Source organism: Saccopteryx bilineata, chromosome 1, assembly GCF_036850765.1.
Source record: "Saccopteryx bilineata isolate mSacBil1 chromosome 1, mSacBil1_pri_phased_curated, whole genome shotgun sequence".
Classification (NCBI taxonomy): domain Eukaryota; kingdom Metazoa; phylum Chordata; class Mammalia; order Chiroptera; family Emballonuridae; genus Saccopteryx; species Saccopteryx bilineata.
The window spans coordinates 242601003-242619919 of NC_089490.1; the positions used below are offsets into that span (position 1 = coordinate 242601003).

Consider the following 18917-nt stretch of genomic DNA (forward strand, 5'->3'; position numbering starts at 1 on the left):
TTTAACAGTCTGAACTTTTTAAGAATAAATAACTCAGCAAGTAATAATCTCTAAAATCATCTAATCAATAGTGAGACATTATGGTTCATTTAAAGGATTATTCTCTAATTCAGGGAAAAGAATGTAACCAAATATGTCATAAGGATCATTTGAAGTACTTGCTTTTTATTCATTTCTCTTGAAACTGAATCAGTTATTTGATCCTTGATGATGTGTTAAAGACCCTGAGTGTGAGTATTGGAAAGTCAAGCATTTTCTTTCTTATGCTTAGTAATGAAAGGATGTGGCTGAATCACTTTATAGTGTTTTATAAAAAGGAAAAAAGGATGTTGTTAATTCAGAAAGTGCATAGATGTGGGTTGACATTTCTATTCAGGGTCCTTTTTGAAGGACAGTAGTACACTGAGAGACATGAACCATTGCTGGATTTCTTTAAATTGGGTCATCATCAGAAATGAAACATTTGCTTTTTGAATTATTTTAGTGTAACTTTCAAAGTTGTACGGAGGTTAAAATCTACAGAATAGTGTACCTCTTAAATCTGATCTTCTTAATTTGGGGAATAAAGGAAAGTAGACTATAATAAAGAAACTGACCACAGTTTGATACCTGCCTTACCTAATATACAACACAAGTTTTCTGTGGTTGGCTATTGTGAGAAATATTTTTTTAAAGAGGGAAAGAAGAGCCCTGACTGATTGGTTCAGTGGTAGAGCGTTGGCCCAGCCTGTGGAAGTCCCAGGCTCAATTCCTGGCCAGGGCACACATGAGAAGCGGCCATCTGCTTCTTCATCCTTCCCTTCTCCCTCTCTTCTCTCCCCCCACCCCCCGCCTCCTTCTCCCCCTCTCCCCCTCTCCCCCTCTCCCCCTCTCCCAGCTAAGGCTCCATTGGAACAAAGTTGGCCTGGGTGCTGAGGCTGGTTCCACGTCCTCCACCTCCGGCACTAGAATGGCTCATGTTGCAGCAGCAAAGCAACGCCCCTAGATAGGCAGAGCATCGCTCCCTGGTGAGCTTGCCAGGTGGATCCCGGTCCAGCACATGTGGGAGTCTGTCTGCCTGCCTCTCGGCTTCTCATTTTGGAAAAATACAGAAAAATAAAAATAAAAAAATAAAGAGGGAGAGAAGAGAGCAGAGTCTTTGCTCTAGGGATATAATAAACCACTGTAAAGAGAGTGTTAGTACCAATACATACTGTAAACCTTTATTTATTGTATATTAATCTGCAGGATACTTTTATTCCTAGATTGTTATTATCAAGTCATTATGTCTTTGTGAATGGGAATTTAAGCAGAACATAACCAGTTAGGTAAATCTACTTTTTAAAAAATTTCACAAAGGCCAAATACTTTATGTTATCCTAGTTTATAAACCAAAAAGATTATAATGTTTCTGGTAGTACAAAAAAAGATTTCTATTTTAAAAAAATATTGGAAATGTATTTGTCTATAAAATACAGCAAATCAAAAACTATACAGGATGTATATCTGTAAGTGAACATAAGAAATTGAACCACAAAGTTAGGAATCAGGAAGCATTTATTGACCATATACATATATAAATATACACGTGTGTGTGCGTGCGTGCGTAGTTATTATAGGTCATGTGGCAAAGGAAAAATATATATTAGAAGACATGGTTCTTCCATTAAAAAATTTATTTAATCAGAGGTATTCAAAACATTAAGGGTTTTTAAATGAGATTGGAGTGTGTTTATCTTGGGAATGAAGAAACAGACAAACCCAAAGCTAAAATTGATTTTTTTTTTTTTTACTTCTACCAATATTCTAAAAAGTGGACCTCACTGATAGATGACAATTTAATTAAGAAAGCCAATACAAAGAAATATTATATGTTTTGAAAATTACACAGATAATTTATGCTCAATATTAGTATGTCAGGATTCTCAGCAATGGAGTTTTGGAATACCAGTGCTCCCTCGTCTGTCGTGAGTGTTAGGTTCCAGAACCCCCTGCAATAGGCAAAAATCCACGAAGTAGCGACCTAATATTTAATTGTTTATGTATATTTTAAGGCTTTATTTCAATTTAATATTCTTTTAATATGTTTTAATTAATATTTTTATATTGTTTTTTTATTTTTTAGGCTATAAAATGCTTATTTTACTGCAAAAATAATTAAAATATAAATATATAAAAATACCTATATACCACAAAATCCCACAATACAACGGAAAATCCATGATACAAAATTTGATAGATACAATTTAAAAATCCGCACTACAGGCCCTGGCTGGTTGGCTCAGTGGTAGAGTGTTGGCCTGGCGTGCGGGAGTCCTGGGTTTGATTCCCGGCCAGGGCACACAGGAGAAGCGCCCATCTGCTTCTCCACCCCTCCCCCTCTCCTTCCTCTCTGTCTCTCTCTTCCCCTCCCTTAGCCAAGGCTCCACTGGAGCAAAGTTTCCCCGGGCGCTGAGGATGGCTCTGTGGCCTCTGCCTCAGGCACTGGAATGGCTCTGATTGTGGCAGAGCGATGCCCCAAGATGGGCAGAGCATCACCCCCTGGTGGGCGTGCCGGGTGGATCCCAGTCTGGCGCATGCGGGATCCTCCCCGTTTCCAGCTTCGGAAAAATACGGAAAAAAAAATCTGTGATACAGTGAGACCGCAAACAGTGAACCGTAATATGGCGAGGGATGACTGGATTACCAGTCATGATTATTACATCTTTGTTGGGTAAAATTGTTTCTGTACATGTCCTTAAAAGGCTGGAAGATTAAAAGTTACTAAAATAACTTCTTCATGATGTTGAGTAAAAGTTCATAAAAAATACAAAAGGGTTATTTGAGATTAATTAGTTTTATATTACTAGAAATGTATGTTCTTGAGGCTTTGAAATTGTCTTAATCAGTACCCATTTTTTTCATGATTTATTTTTATTTTTTTATATAAGCACATTATCATTTGAATGTTGATTATAGTTACTAAAATTCTCTGCTGTAAACCAGTATGGTATTCTTTGCTCCTAATTCCTAAAATTTTGCAGGTAAGACATCATTTTTATATTTGTATTTAAAGATTTACTTGGGTAAGTAAAGTTAAAATTGTCATCTTTAATACTCATCAAGAACATATTGTCCTCAAAATAGATTTTGCTACTTCTACTTTATTTTTTAGCTCTCAACAGGATATTAATAATTTATTTCTTCATAACAGCGGTTTGTGTGTTTATGTATCTGTCTGTAGGATTAGGCAGTATTATGTTAGTTTTTATTTTATTATGTTAATATATATATTAATTCTGTCTTTATTCTTTCATGGGAAAATGAACTTATTTCATAACAAATTTGAATTTACTATTTTCGGTTATAGACATTTATATTTTAAAATATTTTTGTTCTATTTGTCCTACTTTTCATGTTTCTATTATTTTTAGTTAAATGTATTTATTGTTTTAGCTATTTGAGGAAATTCTCCTTAATACTTAAAGGCATTATCATGCCTCTCAAATAGTTATTGTTAGGTAAAAGCATTTAAACTCTTGTTCCAGCCACTATACTCAGCCACCAAAATCACGGAGGAAGAAAAGGAGATGATAAGTATCCTTCAGTTCTTCTCATTTATACAAAAGGATAGCAATACTTTTAAAATAGCTGCTTTAGATTTCTATAAATCAAATCTGGGTGCTACTAAGAGATGAGATATACCCCCAACCATAAATGTACTTGAGAATGCTAGTGGATCTCTAGTTTCAGAAACTTTTTTCAGATGGTATTATATCAAAAATTGATGATAATAACTTATTAGCACATTTTTAAAATATGTATAAAAACTGCATTATCACTTTAGGGTTAAGACTTACAGTTGTGCCTGACCAGGTGGTGGAACTACGTGGATAGAGCATCTACCTGGGGACCCAGTTTCCGGTAGCCAGCTTGAGCACACACTCACCAGCTTGAGCATGGGGTCTCTGGCTTGACTGTGGGATCGTAGACATGACCCTGTGGTCGCTGGCTTGAGTCCAAAGATCGCTGACTTGAGCAAGGGTTCATTGGTTCGACTGGAACCTCTCCTCCCCCATCAAAGCATGTATGAGAAAGCAGTCATTGAACAACTAAAGCACCGCAACTACAAGTTGATGCTTCTCATCTCTCTTCCTTCCTGTCTGTCTGTCTCTTTTTCTCTCTTGCACATGCTTAAAAAGAAAAAGACATAGTCATAAACGTGAATAAGTTTTATTAAAATACAAAGGTGATTTATAAAACTTTTATAAATATATTTTATTTTTATTGTAGCAGTTTAATTAAAATTTCCCTTTTATCTTCATGTTGACATTTTTTTCTTACCTTTCATTAATAGGTAGTATAGATCAATCAGTGTTGAAAGAATTACCCCCCGAACTCCTGGCAGAAATTGAATCCACCATGCCACTTTGTGAACGTGTGAAAATGAATAAACGCAAGCGTAGCACAGTTAATGAAAAGCCAAAATATGCTGAAATAAGTTCAGATGAAGATAATGATAGTGATGAAACTTTTGAATGTAAGTATAATGTAACTCCGTTGTTACTTTAGAATTAAAAAGCAGATTGATATGTTTGTGTCATTTATAATTTTTTGGGTTAGCAAAGAGTACAGTGATTTAATTCTTAATAATATAGCAAGATTTTTTTATACTTTAAAAATATGTGAAAAAAGAGATCAGTTGGCACCAAGAAAAAAATTTTTAATGATTTATAATCAGTGTCAAGTAACATGTATATGTCTCTATGCATTTACCTGACGTTGATTGAGCTCCTACTCTGGTATATGTGCTAAACATTGAGAATTAAAATACAGATAAGATGTGGCCCATCTTTGAAGAGCTGTCATTCTAATGGGGGGAGGGAATGTAAACAATTGTAGTATAGTGATAATAGTAAATCCAGGGTGATGTGGGCGCACATTGGATTAGCATCAGAAATCATACTGGGGGTTCAGGAAACGCTTACTGGAAGAGGTGACACTTGAGTTGAGTCTTAAAGGACACGTAGGGGATAGCCAGGTGAAAAAAATAATTTAAAACCTACTATCACTAAATTGTGAATGGATTGGACCTGGCTTCTCCTTTTTGCCCAGCTGTGTCCTGGAATTCCTCCCTTGTTTCACTGTTTTCCAGAGCTGGCTTCTTCACTACACAGCTACCTCTCTACAACACTGTGATCACCTGTCTTTGCACTAGACTTGCTATACCTCGCCTGTCTTCCTACTGGTCCACTGAAAAAGTTCTTCTCTTTTATCCCTATCTTCCTTCTTCTGGAGCAAGAGAATTGAGCCTAGCCAAGAGGGGTCAGCAGCCTTGTTTGACTTAAACGGCATTCAGTGGAAACAGACTATGGGAGATCTTCACTTGTGTGCCAACTGACTTAGTCATTATGACCAAAAGAAGTGGGAAGACCACCAGTGTGTTCTACCTTTTCCACCTAGTGTCCATAGATTGAGGTGTGACAAGCAAGGGCAGGAAGGACAGATGCATGCTGTCATTTTTAAATGTATATTGCTGATGGAAGCCCTTCACCTCCTCCAAAGTTTTTAATCAATGTTCATTTACTTTGATCGTCTTAAAATTGTGAGCTCTTGAACTATCAGCGGTAGATTATGAATACTGAACAAATCTGAACAAAGTTTTAAGATTGAAATAAAATATATAGCAAAGTTAACCTGGCATATTTATATGTATAATTGTTATTTGTATTATCATGAGATGTATTTATGTGCAGTATATATCAATGGCTAAAGTTAATACCTTTTATTATAATCGAATCAAATATTTTGGTCATTTGGGAACATATGCTCTGGAAAGGGAGAAAAGAAAGGAAGTCTGGTAGGCAGAAACTCGCTCCCCTTTATATACATGCCTCTCCTCATTCTTCCTCTCTGCCCTTAATACATCAGCCATTTCTAAAAGGAATAGGTAAAAAAGAAAAGTTTCTTAATTGCAGATTGATTTCTAATTACACTTCAACTCCAGTTAGTAGTTAATTGAGAGTGTGCCGGCATTACTGCGCTGGAGAGAATTGTGAAGCTGCCTCACAGTTGAGTAAAAAAGACAGTATAATCAGCAATGCCCACGAAGTGTAAAATAGGAAGGGAGCCACACACATGCTCATGTTTGTCGTCAGTGCAGCCACTGTTCTTTTTCTTGTTTCTTTTATGAGAGCTATTGTTTCATCTTAAGGAACACATCTTAAAGCTCTGGATCCCATTATATCTGTGCCCAAGTGTATTGAAAAGTATATAGAGAACCTGGTCTTTAACCCCTGCTAAAAATAAGAGAAATTTCTCTGGGTTTTTATAGAGATCTTAGAGCAGATTCCTGGGACTTTTTTTGTTTTTGTTTTGTTGTTGTTGTTTGCTTTATTTCTGTACAAGTAATACAGAAAAGTCAACACTAGGTCACTGATGTGAGTGATAAAAAATTCCAATTGATAGGTGACAAACAACCAAATTGTCATTATGCCATAAGAAAAAATATAATGAAAATACAGCGCAATACAAAATGTAGTAGTATGAACATACACACGTAGCAAGTTTATGCTGCTTAGAGAAGGGAAACAAAATATTACCACAGTTTAATCAAATTGGTTTCCCAACAATCTAAAACCAAGGAGTGGGGAAGGATGGGCGGGTAATTTTGAAAGGCCATTCAAATTTAGAAAGCATAGCAAATGTAAGGTCTGGGGAAGGACAGGGAAGATTCATAAAGGGAGGGTGGACAACTCCCAAGTCATACTTTACGTACCTCTCTGCAGGGTGGGGCAAAAGTAGGTTTATAGTTGTTTGAATGGAAAATAATACAATAATTGATAATAATACAAGAACAAACTCTGATAATAATACAAGAACAAACTCTCGTACAAACAACTTTAGCCCTGCTTTTGCCCTACCTTTTATTAAGCTCCTTCCCCTATTTCCAGGGTAATGAGGGAAACAGAGAAAGAACAAACTAGCCATAAAGAGCCAGGCTCCTGATAGCCTGTTGCAACACACAGTGTATCATAGAAGTAGGGTTTTTTCTAATTTTCATCCAAATTGCCTCAAGTTTAATGAATTTTAACAAAAGTTTCCAATGCCTAAAAAGTACCACCAGTACTTTTGAACATATTGTATGTTCAGCATATTGTATGTTCTTACTAACAACTATAAGATATTTCAAGCATTTTCTCATAGAGTTGAATAGATTCTATGAAATAGGTGTCTTATGAAATTAATTAAAATTCAAAAAGACTGAGTCGGTCATGTTTGAGATCATAGAATACTTTGTGAACAAGTTTGATTGTTAATTGTTATTTCTTAGATTTGGTAGATATTTCAGTACCTATTGAAAAAAACATGTAGTGAATGGATTCTATAAATGACCTATTTCACTCTCTCTCTCTTACACACACACATGTACACCCTATTTATATTTATGTATAAGGCAGTCCCTCACTAAGAGAAGGGACTGGGAAGAACCCTAATCATAAAAGGGGAGGAAATCCTACCTCTACCTCACATATTTTATAGTCACATTTGTGCCTAATCATGAAGGTTTAAGTATATCCATTTGCATTTGTCCTTTTATAAACTTTCTTGCTCTGTCAAGCCTAGGACCACAAAGAAGAGGAAACAAAATTATTTTTTCTGTCTAACTATCAGTGTATTAGACAGAAGGGTCCAAAACCTGAAACCAAACTAAATTATTGAATAGTAATAGCTGGGGTGGCATGTAAGGGTAAAATAGCCAAGGTATAGATGTTGATAGTCTGTACAAGGACATGGGTACAAGCCTAGATAGAGTGCATGAGCCAGAGGTTGGCATCCTTAAATATCAACCAGTTAGAGGACTCAAGCAAGAATTTTGTCTTAGGTATTGGAGTATTGATCACAGTTAAGGAGTCAGATTAGAAGCCAGTTACAAGAAAACAAGGTTGTCAAATTTAGACAGACTAGAAGGTATTTCATTGTCAACAATACGTGTATGATCCCAAGACGTAGGACACATCGGTTCTCTATCCTGGTTTTAACTTGGTGGTGTTACACCCTAGAGCAGGTATGATAAATATTTGTCTTTTGTATCACCCTCCAGCATTCAGTGACCAGACATTTCTAATCAGTGTTTCTTACTGAAATGCGATGCTTTGTCTCAGGGCTCAGAATTAATTCTCAACACAATGCTCTAGGCAGCTATCACTAGTGGATCAGAGTTGATGTGTCAGATGAAGTGTTTGCCAGTTCTGCCTGCTGGTGATTTTAGCAGATTCAAGGTAACATTCATAAATATGCTTATGTAGCACGCATAAGCTTGTATGCTTTTCTTCTTGGGCTTAAACAAGCATACTGTTGGAGACCTGAATTCAATATATATGAGTATTTACAACTATTCAGGTTTATTCTATCTCTGTATGTAGGCTTGTGATATTAGGTTGTTAGAGTCTACTAAATTTATAGCTAAGTTGTGGGCTTAACTTGGCTGATAATTAATTGTACACATGGTTACCCATATTCTGCAACACTTTTCTCAAAGGTTGCTTTTCCTCCAGACTCTGTTCCCCTTCAAGAATTCAAATGTTTTAAGGTATTTCTGTTTTTCATCCAAATCCTAGATAAAGATTGTTTTACATGCCTCAATTAATCCTGAAGTTTAGATTGTGTTGTTGATACCAAATACCTCTTTGAAATGAGCGCTGTGGTTTAATTATCACAATATTTATATCTATATTAGCAAACTGAGTTCATGTAAAAATCTTAAACTCTAGATACATAAGGCTAAAATAAATGGTATAATTTCTACACCTTAATTTATATTTCTGATTAAACAGGTTGAGTCAGAATTTCCTAGTCCCATACAATGTAGGTTTTTTTCCCCCATGTGGTTCATTTGTAAAAGTTTGAATGATCTTTTTAAATGAGGTAAATTATTTGTCATGGGGATTTGCTTCTAGCCTCTAGGAAACGGCATAAAAAAGATGATGATAAAGCTTGGGAATATGAAGAGCGTGACAGAAGAAGCTCTGGGGATCATAGGAGAAGTGGCCACGCTCATGAAGGAAGAAGGAGTTCGGGTGGTGGTCGTTACCGAAACCGAAGTCCATCAGATTCTGACATGGAAGATTACTCTCCTCCTCCCAGCCTTAGTGAGGGTAATTCTCAGTGTCAACGGGTTTCTTACATACGCCAATTTACATTTAGGGCTTTAATTCGGAAGAATATTTGATACTTTTACAACTTAATTAACAACTCCTAATTTTTAATCAAGACAAGAGTATATATTTATTTTGAATTGGCAGTGGTTATTGTTTTAGTATTTGATTAATGGAAGAAACTAGAAACACAAAAATATTTTGTCATTCCTGCATTTCAGTATTTCTTTTTCTTTTTAGTTGCTAGAAAAATGAAGAAAAAAGAAAAACAGAAGAAGAGGAAAGCTTATGAACCAAAACTAACACCTGAAGGTAACATTTAAGTTCCTTTGTTTTTATTCATATTTTCCAACTTCCATTTTCTAATTGGAATGAGGACATAATAAACTTTCTTTTTCTGTGTTGCAGAAATGATGGATTCTTCAACTTTTAAGAGATTCACAGCCTCAATAGAGAATATTTTGGATAATTTAGAAGATATGGATTTTACAGCATTTGGTAAAATTATTTAAAATACACTTATTTATCTCTAAATATAAAATCAGTTTAAAATACACTTATTTACCTTTGTGTCTAGCTTTCTGCCAATTACGCTAGTAGATAGGATGGCATAATCTATGCTTTCAGGAAACTTAAAATCTGGTTGTGGAGTCAAGTCTAGTCTATATTATCAAAAACTGAAAACCTGAGTATAAAAATCAAGTGATAAATTAGTTAAGTAATAATAGTCTCTTCAGTATTTGGAAGTGCAGCTACCACAAGTAGAATAATTAAGGAAGGCCTTACGCAGATGAGACTTAACTAGGCCCTAGATGAGGGAAGCTAACGTGAGCAGAAATAACCCATTCCTCTAAGCATTTTATTCTAATAGCAATATTTATGGAATATTTACTGTTTGTTAATAGTATATTAGGTGCTGGAGATAGAAAGAGAAATAACCCAGCCTCCGGCTTTAACCACCCTAGGTCCTACTTAATGTTCTCAATAGGTTCTTGGAAACGGCAACTTCAAGGAAACGGTATATAATGAAACCAGTTTTATCAGAGATTAATTGATAGAGAAAGAATTAAAATCTGTTGCATATTTCTAGTCACAGAAACATCACCAAATTTCTAAATAAAATCCCAAAAATGTGAGCTATGTGTATATTTTAGAAAAATTAATAAAAACCAGTAAGACAATTATTTTCCCATCTGTTTATTCCAGTTTAAAGTCATGAGTGGCCGGAGCCTATCCCAGTAGCCTAGCATGCAAGGTGGGACCAGCCCCGGACAGATGCCCTTTATCACATGGTGCACTCTCACCCACCCACACTCTCCAGGCTGGGACAATGTAGACACACCAATTAACCTAACATGCATAGCTTTGGGGTGTCAGAGAAAACTCTAGTACCCAGAGAAAACATGAGATACGAGGAGAGCATGCAATCTCCACAGTGGATGCAGCCAGGAATCAATTTTTTTTTCTCAATAACAAAATGACATTGCATAGAACAAAGTTATTCAAGGACCTGCTGTAAAACATAGTTTAAAATAGGAAATAGAATAGTAAACCAATACAATAAAATTAATGTAATAGTCATATCATTACATATGTAAAGATCATAACTATATAAAAATGTTAAATTTATGTAAAAATACTGCTTACAGTATTTAGAACTACTCTCAATGTTATGCCACCTTCAGCCAGTACAAACACTTGTGCCTAATTTATACAAAAGCTATATGGCATACAATAATTTTTATATGTGTTTATGTGAAAATGCCATAAAAGATATATTTGCATTTATTTTGAAAATATTTGTTTTGTGCGAGTTATTTGCTTAAGTATCAATAATGTGTTTCCCCATTATTTGGAGTATCAGTTCTTCATTTTTAAAACTTTCCAATTCTGTGCTGAGAAACCTTTGTCTTCCGTGTCATTTAAGATTCCAACAGGAAGACATATGGCACTCTCAAATGAGGATAATTTGAGGAGGAATTACTTACAAAGAAACCAATTACAACAGTGGGGGCAGAATAGTGCCGGAACCCAGGGTTTACAGGCATGGAACTGTTACCATCTCTACACCCAGAGGAACATGGGTAAAGAGAACTTACCAGAACTTACTCAGTAGGGGGAAAAAGTTGTAGAGCAAGTTGCCTTGACAGAAGCAGTAACCTTTTGGTCAGAGGACATGGGCAGCTTAAGCAGACCTTGCAAAAAAGAAGTCAGGGATATAAATACCCTGACCTTGTTCTCCTTCTCTTTGATCTTCTGATAGGGCACCCTCTTGGCTGAACCCAAACAGAAGCCAGAGGATATGGGAGACTGTTGATGTACTCTGTACAGGTCAGCCTCCTAGGGCAGAGTGCTTGGTTGATGGTCTATCCAAAATAGCAAAGATAAGATAACTTATCTCCTCTTCGCATCTTAGATCTCCCAATTTTAATCAGTGTCCTCTTTCATTCAGGGTTTGATTGAGGTTTACAGTGGCCTCTTAGGTTGTTGGTTAGTTTGTTTTATAAGTGTTTGTGTGTATTTTAGAAATTTTATTAAAAAGTTTACTATTTTGAGCTTTCTTTTTCCTAAACTGTTTGTGTTTGTTTGGTTTGGTTTTTCAGGTGATGATGATGAAATTCCTCAGGAACTCCTCTTAGGAAAACATCAGCTTAATGAACTCGGCAGCGAATCTGCTAAAATTAAAGCAATGGGTATTATGGATAAGGTACCTCACTAAAGTAAAATTTATTAATTTATTTACTATCTAATGTTTGAGATTAAAATGTTCAAAGTAAATTTGCAAAGTTTACATAAAATTGATAATAATGAAAAGAAAATTCATAGTTCCTTCTGAGAGTCTGAGTTTCTCTTAAAGAAATCTTGAAATTAAAGAAATATGTTACAAATTATTCTAAAGAAAATCATTGCATTGAAAGAAGCATGGGCCTGGACTTCTTCACTTTTTAATTTTTTCACTGTCTCAAAAATTTTATTATTTACATGCAGAAATAACACTAAATTTTTCTTTGACATTTGCTTTAATAATTACATTGGTAAAAGAGTAAAGCTACGGTTTCAGCACTTTTAAGTCCATAGTCTCATTGCTGTAGGCTTTATATTAACTTTTGTGATTTGTCCTTCATAGATGCTCTCTGTTGCTCAGTAGTCTCATTTCATTAATGGAATAGGATATTTTTTCATTGATAATAAGTTCAAACAATAGTAACAGCATCATGGAGTTGAGTTTGCTTCCCATCATCTCTATGAGCCTCCACTCATTTGCATATGATTGATACGCAAATAAAGTTTCCAAACAGATTTTCTTTATCTATTCATTATTTGACACTTTGGTTGCTTCCATGTCTTGGTGTCTATAAATAATGCTGCAGTGAACATGGGGGTGCATATATCTTTTTAAATTAATGTCTTCATTTTCTTCAGAATATATTATTGCTGGATCGTATGGTAATTTCATTTCTAATATTTTGAGGAAGCTCCACATTTTTTCCGTAGTGACTACACCAGTTTACATTGCCACCAACAGTGCAGATGAGTTCCCATGAGTTTGATTTTTAAAGACAGACATTACATAGTTAACCAAGAATTAATGTGCTATTAGTTTACATTGATATTACTATGGTATAGTGAGGTTATATTGATTTATTTTTTATATATGGTATGGCATTAGTTTTCTGAGATGCCAGTGCCAATCTTAGGTTTTAATTTGTAAGTGCCACAATTACATGTAACTAATAATAATCTGTTTCAAAGGTGAATTTGCTGAATATTTTCAAAGCATCAAAGGTTTACCAAAGGTGTCAGTAGTTTAATCTTTTGGGAAACTGTCTAAAGCAATACTCCTGCATGAATAATAAATATACCTGAGTCAGTTATTCTGTTGATTCTCCCATTTGACTCTTCTGGCTGATTCGGTTGAGAGTTCTAGCTGAATGCTAGGAGTCTAAGAGGAGACCTGTTCAATCAAAGAATGTAAATAACAGTTGCTTCCTGGCAGAACCTCTAAATTGACTAATTTTTTTAAATGGAGGAAGAATCTTTATAGTAAATGAAATAGGAGATATTAAAATAATAAATATTTTTAAATAAAACAATATTATTTTACATTTGTAACTCATTTTCAATTTTATGCTTCTGTTTAGGAAAAATGCTATCATGGGTTTTAAGACATCTGCTGAGTAGCATTATAGTATGGAAGTCTTGTTGTAATCAAAATAACAAATGAAATCTTGTGTGTGTGTGTTTCACATGCATGTTCAGTGTCACTGGCACAGAAATAGGGACCAGGTATCAGAGCACACTTATCTTGACTAGTTATATAGTAAGAGTTGAGTTAGAAACGTGGATTTGCTCTTCTGTCTAAACAAGTGATTAATTCTTTGCACAATTCAGACTTGAGTAGGAAAGTTTTTTGTTCTTCAGGAGGGTGGTAGTATTATATACTCCCTAGCCTAATTGGGATAATTGTATAGAATGTTTCTTGTATAATTTATCACTTTTACCAATGATGGGTAAAAGACTTTATGTTGCTATTTTAGCTTTCTACTGACAAAACTGTGAAAGTCTTAAATATCTTGGAGAAGAATATTCAAGATGGGTCAAAGCTTTCCACTTTATTAAATCATGTAAGTTTAAGATCTATATTGTTCATTTTACCCTTTACTATTGTTAAGATATAAATTTTTTCATAGGAAGTCTGATTCATAAGGAAAATTCCAAATTTCATTAATTTGTGCTCATTACTACCATTTACTAGTTACATTTATAAGTATTGCTGCCAGAGTTGCACTTTTAGCAATTCAAATTTAATTTTATACATTATCAGAATAATAATGACAAATGTAAATTCATATAATTTATAGGACTGTTCTTTAATCTTAACATTATGCTCTTCTTTGAGTATGTTAATGAGTGTGTTTAAAAAGTTCTTTCATTTCTGAAATGATAATTCTTTTTCTTGACCTTCCCTGGAAAAATAACAAATTTTATGTTTACTTCCTAGTGCATTATAAAACATTAATTCTTGTATGCCATTTTCATACCTAGCTCAAATGGTTGTTGAAAGGATTAAATAAGTCAATTCATGTAAAGTGCTTAATAGTGTCTCAGTAATGTTCGCCATAACTGTTACCACATTTTAGTATGTATATATATCAAAAACTGTAGCAACATGGTGTAATAATGAACAGATTAAAGTACATTGCCTGGGATCTGCCGTCCTATTATTGTAGCAGCTGTTCAAAATATATGTTCATTCAAATTTATCTTCTCTCTTTAATTAATGAATAGAAACATTGATGTTTATAGGCATTTTTAACCCTTTGAGTAGTGAGTTTTTTTCATGCTCGCTGACCCCTGGGAGTGAGGCTTTTTTTTTCTTCAAAAAATGATTAGTTACAGTTACAGTTTTATTAACTTAAAATCATGTTTGTTTGATGACCAATTTAGGGAAACAAGAAGAACATACATTTGCCTTTTTTTTTTTTTTTCTTTTTTTTTTGTATTTTTCTGAAGTTGGAAATGGGAGGCAGTCAGACAGACTCCTGCATGTGCCTGACCGGGATCCACCCGGCATGCCCACCAGGAGGCGATGCTCTGCCCATCTGGGGCGTTGCTCTGTTGCAACCAGAGCCATTTTAGCACCTGAGGCAGAGGCCATAGAGCCATCCTCAGCGCCCGGGCCAACTTTGCTCCAGTGGAGCCCTGGCTGCGGGAGGGGAAGAGAGAGACAGAGAGGAAGGAGAGGGGGAGGGGTAGAGAAGCAGATGGGCGCTTCTCCTGTGTGCCCTGGCCGGGAATCGAACCCAGGACTCCTGCACGCCAGGCCAACGCTCTACCACTGAACTAACCGGCCAGGGCTGCCTTTTTTTTTTAATGTTTCCTTACGCATTTTTAAAATAAATTGATTGTACTCTGGATGGTCAGGAGGCACGAGAACGTACGTGAACGTTTGTACTCCTCAAAGGGTTAATATAACTTAGGGAAGGTTTTAAGTTAATGAATATTTTTTATTTTTAAAAGCCTGATTTTCGCCTGACCAGGCGGTGGCACAGTAGATAGAGCGTCAGACTGGGATGTGGGAGGATCCAGGTTCGAGACCCCCAAGGTCGCCAGCTTGAGCACAGGCTCATCTGGTTTGAGCAAAAAGCTCACCGTTATGGACCCAAGGTCACTGGCTCCAACAAGGGGTTACTCGGTCTGCTGAAGGCCCATGGTCAAGGCACATATGAGAAAGCAATCAATGAACAACTAAGAAGTCGCAATGCTCAACAAGAAACTAATGATTGATGCTTCTCATCTCTCTCCATTCCTGTCTGTCTGTCCCTGTCTATCTCTCTGCCTCTGTAAAAAAAAAAAAAAAAAGCCTGATTTTAAAAATAGTGTATTTATATTAAAAACTTTCCAAAACATATAAAACACAAAAAGGTCCATATTCTCATCCATCAATAATTACTATTGCCCTGGCCGGTTGGCTCAGCGGTAGAGCGTTGGCCTAGCGTGCAGAGGACCCGGGTTCAATTCCCGGCCAGGGCACACAGGAGAAGCGCCCATTTGCTTCTCCACCCCTCCGCCGCGCCTTCCTCTCTGTCTCTCTCTTCTCCTCCCGCAGCCAAGGCTCCATTGGAGCAAAAATGGCCCGGGCGCTGGGGTTGGCTCTGTGGCCTCTGCTTCAGGCGCTAGAGTGGCTCTGGTCGCAACATGGCGACGCCCCAGAGGGGCAGAGCATCGCCCCCCTGGTGGGAAGAGCGTCGCCCCATGGTGGGTGTGCCGGGTGGATCCCGGTCGGGCGCATGCGGGAGTCTGTCTGACTGTCTCTCCCTGTTTCCAGCTTCAGAAAAATGCAAAAAAAAAAAAAAAAAATTACTATTAACACTTTTGATACATTTACTTCCATTTTCATATGTAAATACATACTATGTGTATTTCATACATGCACTGGGTTTTATGTCATGAGGTTTTATGTTCTTGATGTTTTCAGAAGTCACAGGATTGCTGAGTCATCTACATGGAATAAAAAAATGTAGAAAATAATCTCAATGGCTTGTTAAATATATTTATATTTTTCCAATGTCCCCTGTAAATTAAATTAGTTTTTGAATCATAGCAACAAGAGGTTAAAAAAACCTATAGCAGCAACATACTCCACATTTAGTCTACAAGTTTTATTTAAAATATTTTAGCAAGAAATTGTGATAAATATCAAGAATCTAGAGTTCTGGAGAGCTGGCTGATGCAGTCTTAATTTTTTTTTATTCCTGAAAACCTTAGCACTATTTAATGTGTTGCAGACAGTCTGCTGTTTAGCGTGAAGGATGAACCTCCTTATCTGACTCTTCCAAACAGCAATTTAGTATCAAAGAAAAGCTGCCGTATCTTATTTTGAGTAGGTGTGTAAGGAGTAAAATGAAAGAAAGCTGCAGTTAGGAAAAAGGCAATCAAGTTTTTCAGGCATTAGTGATTAGGAAGCCCTCTCTGGTTAAGTATTATATGATTTCATTTGTTTTATTTTCTTCCCCAGTGTACAAACTTGGAAAATTATGCATATATAAGTTTTCCTAGATAAAGTTAATATTTCATAACTAAGGATGTGGTAGATTAAAAGCACCCCTTCACGCCTAACCAGGCGGTGGCGCAGTGGATAGAGCGTTGAACTAGGATGTGGAGGACCCAGATTCGAGGTCTCTGAGGTCGCCAGCTTGAGCGCAGACTCATCTGGTTTGAGCAAGGCTTGAGCCCAAAGTCACTGGCTCGAGTGAGGGGTCACTCGGTCTGCTGGAGCCCTCGGTCAAGGCACATATGAGAAAGTAATCAGTGAAGAACTAAGGAGCTGCAAAGAAGAATTGATGTTTTTCATCTCTCTCCCTTCCTGTCTGTCTGTCCCTGTCTGTCCCTCTCTCTCTCTCTGTCCCTGCCACAAAAAAAAAAAAAAAAGGCACCCCTTCACAATTGTAATGAATATTGCTGATGGGTAAATTAAAGTGTGGTCTTCATTCAGGTGTTGGATTACTCATTTTAGAAAATAAATTATGGCCTGACCAGGCAGTGGTTCAGTGGATAGAGCATCAGACTGGGATGCAGAAGGACCCAGGTTTGAGACCCTGAGGTCGCCGGTTTGAGCAAAAGCTCACCAGCTTGGACTCAAGGTTGCTGGCTCGAGCAAGGGGTTATTCTGTCTGCTGAAGGCTCGTGGTCAAGGCACATATGAGAAAGCAATCAATGAACAACTAAGGCAGGGGTCCCCAAACTTTTTACACAGGGGGCCAGTTCACTGTCCCTCAGACCATTGGAGGGCTGGACTATAAAAAGAAACTATGAACAAATCCCTATGCACACTGCACATATCTTATTTTAAAGTAAAAAAACAAAACGGGAACAAATACAATATTTAAAATAAAGAACAAGTAAATTTAAATCAACAAATTGACCAGTATTTCAATGGGAACTATGCTCCTCTCACTGACTACCAATGAAAGAGGTGCCCCTTCCAGAAGTGTGGCAGGGGCCGGATAAATGGCCTCAGGGGGCCGCATGCGGCCCGCGGGCTGTACTTTGGGGACCCCTGAACTAAGGTGTCACAACGAAAAACTGATGATTGATGCTTCTCATCTCTGTTTCTGTCGGTCTATCCCTCTCTCTGATTCTCTCTCTCTGTCCCTGTAAAAAAAAAAAGGGAAAATAAATTATGTTTTTTGTAGTGTGCCTAATCATTGCTTTTAATCTCAATTTAAAAAATACATGGTTGTTGAAAAACAGGTATTAGGAATGATGGAGGAACATTACAGTGTGTCCGTAAAGTCATGGTGCACTTTTGACCAGTCACAGGAAAGCAGCAAAAGACAATAGAAATGTGAAATCTGCACCAAATAAAAGGAAAACTCTCCCACTTTCATACCTTTTCAGTGCAGTTCGATGTGGGCTAACGCACAGATTTTTAAGGCTCCTTAGGTAGCTATCCCATATAGCCTCTACAGACTCATCACTGACTGATGGCCTACCAGAACGGGGTTTCTCCACCAAACTGCCGGTTTCCTTCAACTGCTTATCCCACTGAGTAATGTTATTCGTATTCGCTTTGTTATAAATGCGTCGATATTCACGTTGCACTTTGGTCATGGATTCGAATTTGGCGAGCCACAGAACACACTGAACTTTCCTCTGTACCGTCCACATCTCAGCTGGCATGGCCGAGGGCTGCTCCACTGTATACATGGTGTTACATCATCATCTGCACATGCGCACATGCTGCCACATCATCCTACAGAAACTGGGAGGGTTTTCCTTTTATTTGGTGCAGATTTTACATTTCTATCGTCTTTTGTTGCTTTCCTGTGACCGGTCAAAAGTGCACCATGACTTTACGGACACACTGTATACTACTTTTAAATAAGTCTCTACCTTTCATTATTGTTGTTAATTTTTGCTTTGTTCTCAAACAGCAAGCAGAATTTATAGTTTTTTACTATCATAATGTTTCTATCTCAAACATAAAATTATTTTTATGTATACAGTTATTGTCTGTAGTTAAAATCTTAGATTTAGATGAAGTACACAGGTGAAGGTAACTATTGTATAATTTTGTCATTGGAGTGTCATCTAGTGGTGAAATTAGGAAGCAGTATATTGTGTTGAAACAAATAATATATATTTTGTACTTCATTCCTAATGTTTTTTAAAGAATATACACATATAAAAACTCTTACTATGTTTTCCACTCATGAAAATCGGATTTATCATAATTTATTGTTTTATATTTTAAGGTATAAGTTTGTGTATTTCTATTTCATTAACAATGTGTTGTTT

The 18917-nt window shown here is 36.5% G+C and overlaps 1 protein-coding gene across 5 annotated transcripts in view; it reads left to right on the top strand.

Moving 5' to 3' along the window:
* Positions 1-18917, top strand: part of NIPBL (NIPBL cohesin loading factor) — a 213506-nt gene that overhangs the window by 139844 nt on the left and 54745 nt on the right. For 4 of the 5 annotated variants that reach the window (XM_066239936.1, XM_066239900.1, XM_066239910.1 and 1 more), the window contains exons 11-16: positions 4316-4498; positions 8919-9116; positions 9357-9428; positions 9525-9614; positions 11720-11823; positions 13655-13741. In XM_066239936.1, coding sequence (XP_066096033.1) covers positions 4316-4498; positions 8919-9116; positions 9357-9428; positions 9525-9614; positions 11720-11823; positions 13655-13741 — 734 coding nt within the window. The remainder of the gene's footprint in view (positions 1-4315; positions 4499-8918; positions 9117-9356; positions 9429-9524; positions 9615-11719; positions 11824-13654; positions 13742-18917) is intronic. The other variant, XM_066239927.1, reaches the window with a different exon arrangement.